The 15,903-nt window shown below is 39.5% G+C and overlaps 1 protein-coding gene across 1 annotated transcript; it reads right to left on the bottom strand.

Moving 5' to 3' along the window:
- Positions 1-519: 519 nt before the first annotated feature.
- Positions 520-13,954, bottom strand: MAT2B (methionine adenosyltransferase 2 non-catalytic beta subunit). Its single transcript, XM_068959982.1, has 7 exons — positions 13,766-13,954; positions 9,515-9,709; positions 8,487-8,601; positions 8,038-8,190; positions 4,642-4,835; positions 3,097-3,210; positions 520-2,104 (listed from the first exon to the last, which is right to left on the bottom strand). Exons 1-7 carry the CDS (start codon positions 13,826-13,828, stop codon positions 1,934-1,936), a joined length of 1,005 nt encoding a protein of 334 aa, XP_068816083.1. The 5' UTR covers positions 13,829-13,954; the 3' UTR covers positions 520-1,933.
- Between the last annotated feature and the right edge of the window lie 1,949 nt (positions 13,955-15,903).

Here is a 15,903-nt window from a genome sequence, read left to right as displayed (position 1 = left end):
AATAAAATGAGCACCACTCAGAGGATGATTTACTTAATTTTAATAAAATATTGACACTTCTGATATGTATGCTAAGAAAAAAATGGTACTGGAATAGCAAGCCTACTCTCTACCTCAGTGTTCCTTAAAATGTTTTTTTGTGTTTTGATTAACCCCACCCCTTATTTTTCATATCTGTTCATATTTACTGTGAATTAAAAAATATATATATACATAGATATCAAGTTTAATAAAAAGTAGGCTGCCTGCAGGTGGAAAGGATGTACTCTGAACCTTCATGTTCAGGCACAGGAGATCTCAGGCTCATGGTTTCAAAACTTTCTTCACCTTTTTTTGGTGTATGCATTTATTTTGTCCCTGAGGCAGTGGCACACTGATAGAGAAACCCTATTCTAACCCTGGAATGGGGGGGGGGAGGGGGGGAAAATCACTGAAAGGGCACAGAGATTTCCAGAAGAACTAAAAAATACTTATGACAGAGTAAACAAATCCTTACAGGAAAGAAAGAATCAACAACTGTTTCTGATGCTGGCAATACATATTTATTATCATTTTGGAGAGAGGTTACCATGTACGCATCTGGACTTCAGACTGAAAAACAAATCAGGATTGTGAACTCTTACCATATGCCAGTTGGAATTTAAAAGAATGGAATTGAAAGCTGACCTTTAAAAGACTTTTAGTTGGTCTGCTTCTGCCCTTTCTTATTAAACACTGAACATTCTCTCCCCCCTCCCACCCCCCAGCCTGTTTCAATCTCAGAAAAATAAAAGATCATCAAAATGCAGCTTTTTATAGTTTTGCTAATGATCTGCTGGCAATCTCCGAGCATTTACATTGTTGATTCCAACAACTTCAGATGAAGACTATCCTTTAAAAGGCATGTTCTTCCTTCACTTTAATTGGGAACAGCGCCCAACATGAAGGACTAGACTTAAGTAGATGAAAGGTTTGCTTATAGACTGTTGTGGTTACATTATTATGGTGCAAGTCTTCAACATATGCACTTTGCTGTTACAGAATAAGCTGCATCAGTGCAAAATCCAAGAGTCCGTGCAAAAGAAGCTACAGTGCTATAAATTCTTGAAATACCTTTCCTCACTTATTTAACATCTCACTAGCAATGTCTTCCTCCCACTAATTCTATCTAATCTCAGATATTACCCCCCACAAAGATACTTCATGCTTTTATACAAAAACAACCCCAAAGAATAAAACAAAGCCTCCCAACACCCCCACAGAACCCCCCCAAAGGTCAAAACTATTTGCTCCCCACCATCTCCTAGTTTTTTTTTTTTTTTAAGTCATCATTAAAACAGATGCATATCATGTATTATACAAATATGAAGCTGCAGGCATTCAAAATACAGAACATTCTGATATTTCAAGCATAAAAAGTACGCTTAATAATTGCAAAAATAAAGTTTCACTTTTCTAAAAACATTTTGATCAGAGCTCAAGCGAAACAAACATTTAACTGTAACTTCAATAGAACACCTTCAAAAGTTAAAAACAAAAACTCACAGATTTTTGGTGATAAAGTAACTGACCATGTCTTTTAATGAAGAGAAACCATATATATAACAAGAGCACAGACCTTAAGCATCAACAGCATATTTTAGCCAAAAGGAAGTCTACAGATGATCCAAATCTTTCTTAGTATCAAATGGTACCGATTATCAAGAACTATAATTCACTAGGAATAGATAGACTGGTACGAGTGGAAGGAAAGATCCAAGACTTCAAACAGGCTCAGTTTTTGTCACTGAACTTCTTTTTAGGCTAACAATTTCACTAGTGCAAGACCATATGTTTACCTGATTAAATGAAAACTCATAAATGTCACAATTTAAGAACACTCATACAAAACTATTCTTTTTTTTTTCTTTTAAAAAAGTGCCACATACCATACTTTTACTAAAAAAGTTACAAACTAATGGAAGACTGTCTGCCTCCATCTCTTGTCAACGAGGAAAGGCCAAAGTGATTCTTTGATCCCAGCTCGAAATGACGTTCTCTGACCTATCCCCAGCATCTCCAGCTTGGAGCAGTCTAGCTGAGCGTTCCTTGGACGAAGAGCACCCAAAACCGGGCAATCAGTAATCTTAGAAACAAATAAAGAAAAAGCTAAAAATGGCAGGAAAAAAGAAACTCATTTAGAAGTTCCCATTCACAATTTTCTGCATGGGTATGCTGTATCGTTCCCCCCACCCCATATGGCATGTTTTACGGTTAACTTCATTTTGAGAGAGAGAGAGGTATCCAGCACAAAGATGTAAAGTTTTAAGTCGTTAATTTCTTCCTCACTCGATTACTGCTCACTACCTATGCTCCTCTACCTTTTGTTCCTATTACTGCCCTATGACCATACTCAAGAGGCAAAACATACCCTAAAAACATTGACAGAACCATGCCTTAATCAATATACTTAGATAATTTCGTTTTGGGAGGCAGAGAGAAATTAGACTAACTTACTGTTCTGCATTCTTTTTCTCTCCCTCCTCCAAGCCACATATTAGTTCCAACTTTTGCAAATTCAGAATCCTAGGAATTTATTTTGTATCCAAAGAAAAACTTAATTTTAATATAATGTTAAATTCTAATAACACTATCAGTATGTCTTTTAAATTAATCTTATTTTTTGATTGTCAATACTACTGCAAGCCAAGTGTCTGTTTTAAGCAAAGTAAAATGATTTGACGGTTTTAAGTGCACGAATTCAGAAATAAATCTGGACTCTGAAAAGTTCTTAAAGATTCCTACCTTGAAATTAACACTCTGTGAATCTGTAAGCTTTTTTAAGGACAAAAAGATGACAAGGAAAAACAGATCTATTCACTGCGAAGGGGAACTGTTCTGCAGAAAGGCCATTACACAAAAGACTGATAATCCAGTTACTGACTAAGTAATTTTCATAATCCAGTAGGTCAAAGTAGCTTTTGTTTTCCTGAGTTAGATACCAAATGGCATCCTCAGCAATATATCTGCTGTGCTGGACATAAACATTCAATGATCCTGAAGAGGCAGCTTTCCTGTATAGCCACTACTTCTTGAAATGATAAAGTACATCCATCTTTCTACAGCTCGTACACTTACTGGTCGCAAGTGGCTGCTGGGAAGGTTGAAAGCGTCTGCAATCGCACATGCCATTTCATACTTAGTCATCTGCTCATTGCCAGACCAATGAAATATTCCTTTTACTGATGGGTCCTAGGAAGAAATGAGAATCACAAGTGAAGAAGCGCAGCTAGCCCTCAGACTGATTCCTGTGCAAGAATGTGGGCAGACCAAGCTTCCGACAAGACCCTGTTCTGACAGGCGTGTTACATCACCTCACTGAAATGTTCTGGGGATGACTCGCGTATTTGCAGAGTACACTTGATTAGGGAATGAGACTGGAAACTGGTATTACATATATCTGACCTCACTTTTCAGAAACAGCTTGGTTTGTGTAGCATGAATGGCAGGAAAACCAACCAACCCAGGTTAAACAGCCGGGAGAAGGAATTCAGCTATTCTATATTATTCTTTTACTCTAAGCCAAATGCAAAAGATACCACAGAAGCTCTCAATGATAACCTGAAAATTCTACAGATCACAGCCCCATGCCCACAATGTGCGTGTGGAGGTCTGTTTTAACGTATTTAGAGGGGGAAAAAAATATATGCACATGCATATGCACACACATATTGAAATATATATATACACAGACATATACAGACACACATATGTGTTTATATATATACACACAAAGAAACAGAGACGGAATGGATCTCACTACTGTGTTTGTCATCAAAACTACAATTAATTTACCTTATATTACCTTTATTAGCCTGCCACTTAACTGTAGCATAATCTTGCTAGTACAAAGGTTGAAAGTTACAAGCCAGCTTTAGATAGTCACTTCTCAAAGAGGTGGGAAATGCTGAAAGTTACACTCGTTACAGACTTGTCCCCTGCTTTCTCCAGTTTGGAGTAGAGAAAGTGTGCAAGATAACTGGTTTATTTCAAACAACATTTCGACAGCAGAAAGGCTATCGTCACGAACAGCAAATTAAACCTGGCAAACAGCTCTCAGGAATAACAAGTACTCAGAGCATACCAACCACAATTTGGGACTTTTTTTTTTTTTTTCCTCCTCCTCCTTCACAAAAGTAGTGATCTTAAAATATTGTAGTGAATAAATGCAATAAAATATTCAAGTTTAATGGCTCATCTTTGCTACTTCAATTTTCTTGACAAAACATTCAAGGACATCTTCGTGAGTTGCACACAATCACCAAAATAACATACGCCTTTTTAGTCAAAAAGAGCATATTAGAAGGCTAGGCATATTAGAAGGCATATTAAGAGTTGGCTAGGTATTTCCTTTTCTCTCCTGCATATTAGAAAAAACATAAGTTTTCAGACTGATCTGTCCTGTCACTCTTCCCGCTTTTGTTTAAAAAAATGAGAGTAACACCACAGCCATGTAAAGGGAAGGTACTGTTGTTGTGCAGATATTTCACCCCTCCCTACCCCTTCCAAATTGTTCCAGAAATAGGAAGAATAATCCAGGTTATATACAGTTCTCAGTTTTTCAGAAACAAAGACAGGAACTCTGTTTTTAGCCTGAAGAGGCTTTTTTCTTCAATTTCTTACCAGCATTCTCTTCTCTGCTAGTTGTCTACAAACAGCTGCTACATCCTTGACATTAGTAGGAAATCTTTGTTGCCAGTGGTCCATGTTGGCCGATTTATTACTGAACTGGACTTTATCAAACATAACAGTCACAGCACTTTCCTCCAGTCTTTCTACTTCTCCATACAAGATAGGAACCCTAAGTACTGCAGCATCTAAAAGGAAGAATATTTTAAGAGTATTAGCAGTGTTATGAATAGGTATGAATGCTGTAACATAACCTGAAGGATGTTTTGAAAGTGTAAAGAAGCATCCTGGTGATATTATGCATGTACAAATCAAAAAGAAAACGCAAGTACTATGTTTGTCCTCAGATTATCATTTTGAGTTTAGCTCAACGAAAACAATTTATAAACAGTAAGCTTATATGAATTCATTCACATGTATTACCTTTGATTTCCACAGTTTGAATGAGCTTTCATTAACACAAAAGAAGAGAGGGGAAGGAAGAAAAAAAAAAAAAAAAAAAAAGCGCCAGCACTTTTTGGATGCGTTCTCCAGCATTCTCTGCTCCCCTGGGTAAGGGCAGGAACAAGAACTCACACAATTCAATTCCAGCCAGTTTGGGTAGAATCCCAAATTTCACCAATTACAAATGACTGTATTCAGGCATCAATTAGAGACCAGGATTTTTCAGCAAGCACGCAGAAATCCCCGGCATACAGGATGATGTTCAGGATATTATTTACCAGAACAAAGAGAACCTTGGAATCGATAAACGTAACAATTAAGGAATAGGTTCAAAGCACAGCAGCAAATAACATTAGATTTCAGGAGAGTGAATTGAGAAAAGAAACTGACAGTAAGCAAGTGCAAAGAGAAGGACATTTTATGAAAGGCTAGGTTATATTACTACATCTCAGTCATGAAGACACAAAAGCCTGTTTGAGGGGAAATCCAAGAAGGGCTTAATAAACATTCATGAGGCATAAGGCAGGTATTTTCACTTAAAAAAATTTGTCCATCCTCTAATTAAAGTAGGATTCACCTAATCATTGCAATTCTTAAGAATCTGTAGGAAAATGCTATGAGTATTAGAAAGACAATAAGAAAAGCTAACACAAATTATTTCTACAGAAAAATAAAAAGAGACAAGTACTCACACAAGAAAAACAAATACAAAAAAAGCCATGACATGGGGTTCCTGCTGCTCTAAAAACTGTTATTTAGTCACACAACAAGTATGTTCCTCCTCATGTTATATATTGCTTAAATTTTCTCTTTTAGAATATTTCACAGAATCACAGAATCGTTTAGGTTGGAAGGGACCTCTGGAGATCATCTAGTCCAACCTCCCTGCTCAAGCAGGGACCTCTAGAGCATATTGCCCAGGATCACATCCAGGCGCGTTCTGAATATCTCCAGGGAAGACGACTCCACTACCTCTCTGGGCAACCTGTTCCAACGCTCTGCCACCCTCACTGTGAAGAAGTTTTTTCTCAGGTTTAGGTGGAACTTCCTGTGGTTCAGTTTCTGCCCGTTGCCTCTTGTCCTGTTGCTGGGCACCATGGAGAAGAGATTGGCCTCATCCTCTTGACACACCCCCTTCAGATACTTATACACGTTTATGAGATCGTCTTTCAATCTTCTCTTCTCCAGGCTGAATGTGTAGAAGTATTCACCAGCTGGGAAAAGGACAACCTTCTTTTGGCTCTCAGAGAGTGATCTCAGACTTGAAAAGGACATAAGCTTCACTACCAGTAGTTCTGAAGACCTGCTGAAGCTTTTTAGTTTTATGAGCATGAGTACTAAACGTAAGTGGCAACCCCTCCTAAGCAAAATAAAATACACTAAACGATTAGCAGAGCTTCTTACATTGCGTAACAGAAATTACTAGGGAAGATCTTTGCACAACTGCAGATTTTTGATAGACTGAATCCTGTCTGTACCGTATTAGCAAATTAATGGCTGGAAGACTAATGCATGTAACATACCTACATTTTAATGAAAGAACAGAATTGAGAGTTTCAAGTATCTTGCTCAGCACCATCTCAAAACTCCTTCTGTTAGTAACACCACTGCTGCAAACCATTACTGCCTGAAACCATGCTCAAAAAGGTTATGAAACAAAACTGAAGTGTTGAGCTGGGGGAAGGATCCAGCAAGATACCCACATGTATTTGAACTTGTTGCAGTCTTATCTTCACTACCAATTTAGAAGAGGGAGCAAACAGCATCACAGTTAAATTCAGAGGTGATATTTAAATAAGAGGTGGAGTGAATACTTCTCATTTAAATTGATTTTTCCTTAAATAAGATTTTTTCCATTGAAGAAATTTTTAAAAGTTTGTAAAAGTTTAAAAAGTTTCTTAATAGTAACGACAAACCTATATTAAGGCCTATCGTTTCCAAAGATAGCATATATTTACTTAGTGAAAGAGCACACAGCAATTTATGAATTGTTCAATTATCTAGTTAGGCAGAGCAGGATTACAGTGTGAGTATTATATTGACTTTTCGCATTAGCAGCCTCTTCTGCAGGTGCACAGAGACTATTTTCTTCAAATTCATTGAAAAACCAGAAATGCTTCTTTTCTTACAATCTGTGAATGAAAACTAGATTTGAAGATCAGATCTGACAACATGCTAACTAGAAAACGATTAATCTTCCCCTTTAAGAGATGAGTTTTAAATTCAAATTAACACATTCAGTCCTAAGCTTTTTTATTTATTAGGCAAACTTTTAAAAATTGTGTGTATATTTTGAATGCCAATTTTAATAAAAAAAAAAAAAATTAAATCAAATTAAAAAAAAAAAAAGAGTTGCTTAAAAATGAAATACGTTACTAATCTTTTAAGAAATGTTAGAACTAGGAGTGTAGTAAGCTAGGTGGATGAAAATAAAGTGGACAGCCTGGAGACCAGGGAGAAAAGCAAAAGAATAGCAGCAAGAACGTACGCTGATTTTATCTGCATTATTATTCAATCCTAAGTGTTCTTCCTTAAGATAAACATACATCCTTAATGATTACAATACATTCCCCTTCATTACTGCACTTAATGTATAGCTGCTGTTAAGTTTGTGCCATTAAACACATTGCCTAGTTTAAATTAACTATTTTTAAAGGAAAATAAAATGTATCATCAAAGGCCTGAGAACATCCATCAGCAGAGGCTAACAAGGCAAATGACAATCAGCACAAACAGTAAGAAATAAAGCTACAGTAACCTATAAGCAATAGTAAACCCCTACAGGCAAGTAGAACGACTTCTAATTACATTCTTTTCTAAATCTCGTTTCCATAGTTTTACACTGTTACTACTATGTTATACTGTCTTATGAATCTTGAGCTAATATACAACTAAGTATGAAAAGTATGGGAAACCTGTACCAAAATTTTCCAAGTGTATTCTTACCTTCATTATTTTCCAGGACCGCCTTTTCACCTTCCAGTTTTGTTTTACCATACAAATTCAAGGGATTTGGTGCATCAGTCTCTTTATAAGGAGGACTTGTTCCATCAAATACATAGTCTGTACTAATGTAGATCAGAAATGCTCCAATCCCAGCTAGGAAGAAAACGTTCATACGGAGTTCATCTTAATTCACGTCTTGTTGGAATCTCAATAAACCTTCAAATAACGCTCCAAAATACCCCCTCTTCTAGCCCTAATCATTCCCTCTGTTTGTCTGTTCACTGACCCTCCACATACACACGCCACTATCCTAACAGAAAAAGGACCGACTGCATACTACTAGCAAAAAATGACACTTAGCATTTTAAGCAACTATTCATATTTATGTTCCTGTATAAATAAATGAAGTGTCCTGACAAGAAAATAAATCCATGAGGTGGTCTCTTTACCTGCTTCTTTTGCTAAGTTCCCTGAAGCAGCCACATTGAGCTGAGAAGCAGCATCTGGTTGACTTTCTACAACATCTGGCCTTCTCTCAGCAGCACAATGCACTATAACATGAGGCTGGAAATTAAAAACTAATTTTAAACAAGGAACATTGTCAAGATACTGCAATTGCACCTTAACTCTAGAGATCAGCTCTCTCAGACAAAGAAGCATTTCACTAAGTTGTGACAAGTAATAAAAGTACCACCATTATTTTTAATTATGGTATTCTGAGGAGTGTGTTTTCCTTAGGAAATGAAACTGAATCAAGCTGCTTCAAGATTTCATATCAAAATACCAAAAAAGCCTGGATCGTTAGTTTTGCAATCACAATCTTCAGTAACTTCAATCTTACAGAAAGATTTTTTCTAAACTCAGCATAATAGAAAACATAGGAAAACACAACATCCTGCCACACATAAGTGTACTTAAAAAAAAAAAAAAAAAAAGAGGCATTAAGTAAACTATTTTTAGACAAATCATTTACACGTGGCTTATCTGACACATGCAGACTATTAACAAGATACTTAAAGCTCTTTTCTAGAGTGGTTCTCTGCACAATCATAAATTTCAGGTTTGAAATATTCCCCTTACAAGTTTGGTTGAAAATGCAGTGTATTTCTTACTGTACTGCAAGCAAAATATGCAGTTATATGATGCTGTGTTCAGGTATTCTTCAGCATCAGAAGAACTACTTCATACTAACATGTTTATCTTTTTCTTTCAACTACCAGTGCATGTGTACTGACACACATTTTGTGGTACCTGCTGTATGTATGGTTGTGATAAGCAAAGTTCAGAACAATTTGCACCTACAGAGCAAATCTATACCTTAGATACGGAAGAAGGGGCAGCTGCCTCTGATTTTTCAGAGCTCTGTCACAGCACTACCTCCACTAAAGCTACAAGAACTGTCAGACAGCATTATAAACTGATTACTAGGAAACATATAAATTACCCTAGCCACCTACTTCATACTCCAGAAACTTACCTGAAAATCATGGATAATGTCATGAACTGCAATAGAGTCCAGAAGATTAATCTGTTCAAATCTGGGCTGAGCTCTCCTATATCCACAGCCAACTGCGTTCCAATTGTTTCCATTGAATTCTTTAAACACAGCTCTGCCAAGAAGTCCCGTAGCACCAGTAATCAAAACTCGCCTACTGGGAATATCAACATCTTCCTAGGGAAACAAGAACAGAACATTTTATTTCTACTGTTACTTACTGCTGAGATTTTTTTTTAAAAAGCAAGCAAGGCTGCAGTCAGTGCAACTGTATTAAATAGCTTTCTTTACTACATAAGTATTTTGGATTGAGTGTCTCATGGAACACTAACACATGGGAGCAGGGATACTGTACTGAGTAAAGTAGTTATGCATATTCCTGAAGGTACTAAACACGGAACTCAAACAGGAAGCTAATTTACTTCTATGGGGGTAGCCTCCTCCCCCCCCCCCCCCAAAAAAAAACCCAAACCCAACAAACACTAATGAAGACAAACTCAAAGGACATAAATTAAAGTTTATCAGAATTTGATAACTCTATAAATTGAAATGAGGGAGCTGATGTCTTCTGAAAATCGACCCAACATATTTTGAAGATTTAGCGCCTATACGCTGCAATCATTTATTTTGGATAGATTGTGCCCAGCAGAGGCTGCAACATCCGCAGTACACCTCTCCCTGGGCCTATCAACAATGACCATGAAATTTAAAGATCTGAATTTTATTATTAAATAGAACAAGAATTCATCATTATTTTTAGACCAACGTGTTGGCCTAAACCAAGATGAAGCTCTCTCTTCTTAGTTTTACAAGAAGCATCCCACAGTGATCCGATTATATGAACTCTCCATCAGCACATCATGTGAAAACTTTACTTCAAGTACAGCACATTCAGTGCTTGAGACAACTGCATATGTATCAGTTTACACAAAGGTCATTGGTCTTCCCTGCCCCCAGCAGATCATCCCGTTCTCAAGACAGGAAACATAAGATTCAGGGCTGGCTGCACAATTTTAATTTTCCTTGTATGCCTTCCTTCTGCATGAATCACGGCAGGAGAGTCTGCTAAAAACAAAAATAACTGCATACGCTCATATGTAAACACAGAACAAAATTTCACATGTACAGAATCCACTAACCTGGGATTTCCTGACCACATCATAAACAAGATGAATTTGTGACAATGGGTTATATTTTTGTAACGGTTCTTGGCTATGCAGTTCTAACAACACACTAACCTCTGAGCACTTCAGCGCTGCAGCGCACCACTGCCTTTTGACCGTTGCACAGGAAGCAACAGAAGCTGCTTCTAAGCTGCTGTCATCCCTCACCCTTAACGTCAGAAAGCTTTCTTCCACACGGGTACACGGTGGGGTGCGTTATGGAAACAGCCTATCCCAAAACAATTGCTTGAAGTTCTCAGGACATTGCATGTATTTTCTACTGGTATAAAGCTTTGGACAACTTGTTCCCATCAGTATCAGATGAAAACTAGTAATTTTACCCGGACTGTTTCAGCAAAATGACAAACTACAGCAAGCGGTGTTTAAAAAGTTATATATAATCTCCCCAGTCAATTTTACCTCAAAACACAAGTTTATTCACTATTTTTAAGGCTGTCCAAGTTTCTCTCAAGAGCATAAGCAAGAACATGCAAGCACTGATTTATTTTTTCATGTACTTTTTATCTTGGCAGACTTTGTACAGATTGTCATAGGATAGTGCTTCTATAGCTAGAGGTGTCCACTAATAAACATCAACGACTCGTTGCACAAAAGAGTTGACAGGTTCACAAAAAGATTCACAGAAAATTTTTAACAAATAGCAGCAAATGGCAAAAACATGTCACTTGTAAAATCTGTTACTCCTAAACAATGGCATTTATCTAAGTTCGTTTATTCTATATGTCAAAAATAAGGTATTATGTTAACAGCACAGTGTGAACTGAACACAATCATGACTTTTACCACGTTACACGCGGTTTGTGTCCTGTTGCCCTTCTCTGCAAGACTAACAGATTTTGGTTAATTGCCTCTGGGTGGCCAAGATAAGTGATAGATGCTTCCCATAAATTCAAAACATAGTCACTACCCGTGGAAATTATTCCACCTTGCCAGAAGTCAAGCGATCATGAAATAGAAAACCTCTGCAGATTAACCCTTTCCTCAAGCGTTGCCTTGCTCCTTCACAGAAAGCCTCGCGGTACGACAGCCTCCCCCAGACCTGGGGACCGCAGCCGACAGAGCTTCCGCGTCCGCAGAGCCCCGAGAGTCGGCGCTCCCGAGGCCGCTGCCCACCTGCACGGGTACGGAGCACCACACCTCCGCAAGACTGTCCGTAATAGTTAATGACTTAATTCCTACAAAATAAAAATGTAATTCCTATAACTTGTTCCATCTTGAAGAAAGTTAAACCAGCAAAGCCCCCAGAAGAAGGGGCAAAAAAACTACAGCTACTATCTTATAGCCTCTGTACTTCACTGAAACTACATATAGTGCAGCATCTGTATTTTGTTAATTTACAACGTTTTTCCTTAAATATGACTGGAATATTAATAACATAATGCAATTCAAACATCAGACCACTTTTACCTGTTAATCTAACAAGCTAGAAAGTACACCTAAAGACCAATTTCCAGTTATTGTATAGACAATAAGACTATTTTATAGACAGTAGACTATATGTAAAGAATACAGAACATTCTAGAATTTGAATGTTACTCTTTTACCTGTGAGTTTTACAGCTTTAAGAAATACAAGTTCTTACTCAGATTAGCCTAGCTAACGTATCTTTTAGTCATGTTCCTCAACTCCGAAGCAGTCAATCCCATTCAAAGTCATCACCTTGTAATACCCAAGAAGTTCCATTAGCACCTAATTTTGAATAACACTCCCACCCAAATACACAATTTTTGAGCTCTACAATAAAGTAAAGACAACTCTGTCGTGTTTTATCAGCTGTTCGATATTCCCTGAGGATTAAAGCAACGAAAATGAAATTCGAAGCCCTAGCTAGGGGATAATCTGATTTCTTAACAGGAGGCTGAAGTCAAAACGAGAGGAACTGCTCTTAGCAGTCTCATTCACAGCAGGAAAAGAATATGCAAGCAATAACACTGAACGGAAGGTGAAAAAGCAGTATTTAAGAAACCTAAGATTACTTTGTAGATACTGCTCAAGTATCAAATATGATTTAAAAAAAAAATCAAGTATCACATGTTTCAAGATCAAAACTGAGATGTAAGTATTTAAGTTCTGTGTAAAGACCAAACACACAATCAGGAAATTGGCAGTACAAAATCATGACGAATGCAAAAAGTTTCAATTTTAAGCAATGTTCACTAGAAGCAGGAGCTACTGGGATAACAGAGTTTTAAAACATGATAGATAACGACCAAAATAAAAAATTCCCCAACAACACGTAACAGAACAGGGAAGTCACTGCCAAAACCGAGTTCTTCATTCAGCTATGACATCATCATCCCCTGGAATAAAAAACTACCAAAGAACCACGAGATTTTCCTGAGTCTCGTACTAAAAAGTGAATATACATATTGACCTTGACAAGAAGTTGCTATACGTTTAACATACCCTTCAAACACTTACAATTGCAGTAGTTAAAAACTACACCTGTTGAAAATTATCAGCAATAAAATGGAATAGAGTGAAATAAAATTTATTTAAATAAAAACAATTACTTGGGGAATTACTGTAAAATATGCTTTATTACAAATAAATTAACTTTATCTAGGTGTACGGGACGCTAAAATTAAGCGAGGGTCAACAAGCGGGCTTAACAGACCTAATTTTGTGCTACAAAGCAAAAAAAACCGTGCAGCTAGACATCAAGTTATTCAAATCCTGTGACATGTAGAGGGGAATTAAAAACAAAACAAAAAAAAGCGTCCCACGCGTTGGACGTCCGTCCCTGCTAAAAACGGCCAGGCTTCGCTCGCAGCGAGCGGGCAGCGCGGCCGCCCTGCGCTGCGCATCAGCACCGCGCGGCGGCCCGGCCCGGCCCCGCCCCGCCCCGCGCGGGGCCCCCGCCGCCGGGAAAGCCCCGGGCGCGCAGCCCGGCGGGCAGCACCTGCCGCTGGCGGCCGCGGGGGCTGCGCGGCCCCCGGGAGCGGCCCCGCCGGGGGCCGGGACCGGGACGGGGGCCGCGGCCAGGGCTGAGGCCGCCCGGCCTGCGCCAGGCCGCGCCTCCGCGGCAGCAGCCGGCCCCGCCGCTCACCTCCACCAGCTCGCAGCGCCCCGGCACGAAGCGGATCTTCAGCTCCTTCTCGCGGCCGACCATGGCCGCGGCGCGGGGCCCCGCCGCCGCCGCCGCCGCCGCCTCCTCCCGCGGCCGCTGCGCTCCGCTGCGCTCCGCTCGCGCTGCCGGCCCGGCCCAGCGCCTCCCGCCTCGGCCCCCGCCCCATCGGGCCGCGGCCGCCGCGGGGGGGAGGGGGGAAGGCAGCGTGCCGTGCGCCGCGCCGCGCCCTGATTGGCCCGCGGCCGGAGGCGGCGCAGGCGCCGCCGCGTGCCCGCCGGCTGCGGGGCCAGGGCCGAGCTGGGCTTTAAAGGGGCAGTGCGGCCGGGGCCGGGCCTGCGCGGGGGCGGGGCGGCAGCTCGCAGCTGCTCGTCCTCGGGAAGGGCGCGCGAGCTGAGCGCGGCGCGGCGCGGCGCGGCCCGGCCGGCGCGAGGGGTCCCCCGCCGCCTTGCCGCGTTCCCCCCTCCCCCCCCGCAGCAAGGCGGCGCCCAAGTCCAGCAGAGGTGATGCTGCGTTATCGAGCCCTCGCCTCTCTTTGAAGAGGTTTACTATTAGCAAGTTGGCCGAGTGAAGGCAGAGAGCTGGCCTTCGCGTTAAATGAAGCACCAGATCCTGCCCTTTGTAAAGGGAAACTTCACAATTAGACCAAAATACCTTACTTAGCAGCTAAGAAATACCACCCATGTACCTCCAGCAAGTGTTTCATAGAAAGAAATCGTTTTGCTATAGAGAATTTCATTTACTTTTTCAATTAACTTCAGGAAAAGGGCAATTGGTATATCCCATCTAAAAAAAAAAAAACTTCCTCTGAGAAGGCAATTGCTGTGCATAACAGTACTTATCCTCTGAACATAAAGATAAGTTTAATTTTTAAATACAAGTATTTGAGGGAGCAACATGAATGTTTATATAAAGCTTTTACTGTGATATTTTCACCCCCACAAAGGCAGAAAATTTATGTGCCTAACATCTTTTTAATAATAACACTCAAGGTAAGTAGATGCATAAGAACGAGGGCCCAAGACAGGCTTTGACTATGCACACACTCGTCTTCACCTGCTCTCCAGGGCAGCTTGGCTTCTTTAACACAGTTTAACTGGGAGCCAAGAGGAAAAGCCCCTGTTGCTACAGGAATCAAAATGCAGTGAAAGCAGAAATCAGAAGATCGAGTAGAAGTCCAACAAATAAAGTTCATGTACCCTATGAATCTATGGCAGACAACTGTTACTTACAGGCCAAAAAACGTACATCTAAAAAAATTCAGCCACTTTCTGCCTTCTTAGAAGATAGATACCCAAACTTCTCTTGTAATAAGCTACCGACATGTAATTTCCTTTCACTAAGGTCAAAATTCTATTAAAAATATCAGTAGTAACTTGTACTACTTAGTACATATTTTTTCCGCATTTCTTCTGAATGACACAAACACTAAGGTAACAACTCCATGCACATCTACTGTCATTTCCTTCCTCCCCCCACTCAAAGTTCACTTTACATCTTAAAAAAAGGAAATAGAACTTCACCTTCCAGACTCAGAGCAAGAAAATAAAAAAAGCCATCGACATTGGAGTCTCACGTTAGTACTGTAAATTGGTCTGTAAACTGGCTTCATGTTGTTGTCATCATACTACAGTTAAAAAAAACTTTATCTGTAATTTGTCATCTATATTACAGAAAATGTTTGAAATTTTAGCTTTTGAATTCACATTGAATTGCAGTAGCTCTCTAGTTTACTTATTCCTGATTATTTATTACTGATTTCTTATTATAAATAAGTTCAATTTGTGAAACTGATTTCTTGAAATAGTGGAATCAATAAAACAAAAACTTGATTACAGTCAATAAATCACAGTCAGTAAGGTATAATGCATCACTGGATGACTAAATGCACCATTCATTATTTCAGCATTCCATATTGCACTGTCATTGCAGAGACTAAACTGCGATCGTCTCTCCCTCCTCCTCCTTCCTTCCCCCTAGAGTCAGTAATTGAATTGTAGCAGCAATCTTTATTAACGTAAATATCCAGATCCTTACCTGCTCCATTTTCACCAGCATTTCAGGCATTGCTTCAAACTACAAAATGAATTATCAGCCTAGGAAGTGATTGCAGTTCAACT

This window comes from Struthio camelus, chromosome 13 (genome assembly GCF_040807025.1).
Source record: "Struthio camelus isolate bStrCam1 chromosome 13, bStrCam1.hap1, whole genome shotgun sequence".
Classification (NCBI taxonomy): domain Eukaryota; kingdom Metazoa; phylum Chordata; class Aves; order Struthioniformes; family Struthionidae; genus Struthio; species Struthio camelus.
This window is presented reverse-complemented; position numbering and strand designations above follow the sequence as displayed.

Bases quoted from the DNA above. Each gene is read 5' to 3' on its own strand.
- MAT2B (XM_068959982.1), bottom strand. From the start codon at position 13,828: ATGGTCGGCCGCGAGAAGGAGCTGAAGATCCGCTTCGTGCCGGGGCGC. The intron at 8,602-9,514 runs GTAAGTTTCTGG...TTTAATTTCCAG, and splicing joins ACATTATCCATGATTTTCAG to CCTCATGTTATAGTGCATTG. The intron at 2,105-3,096 runs GTAAGTGTACGA...TTTGTTTCTAAG, and splicing joins CCAGCAGCCACTTGCGACCA to ATTACTGATTGCCCGGTTTT.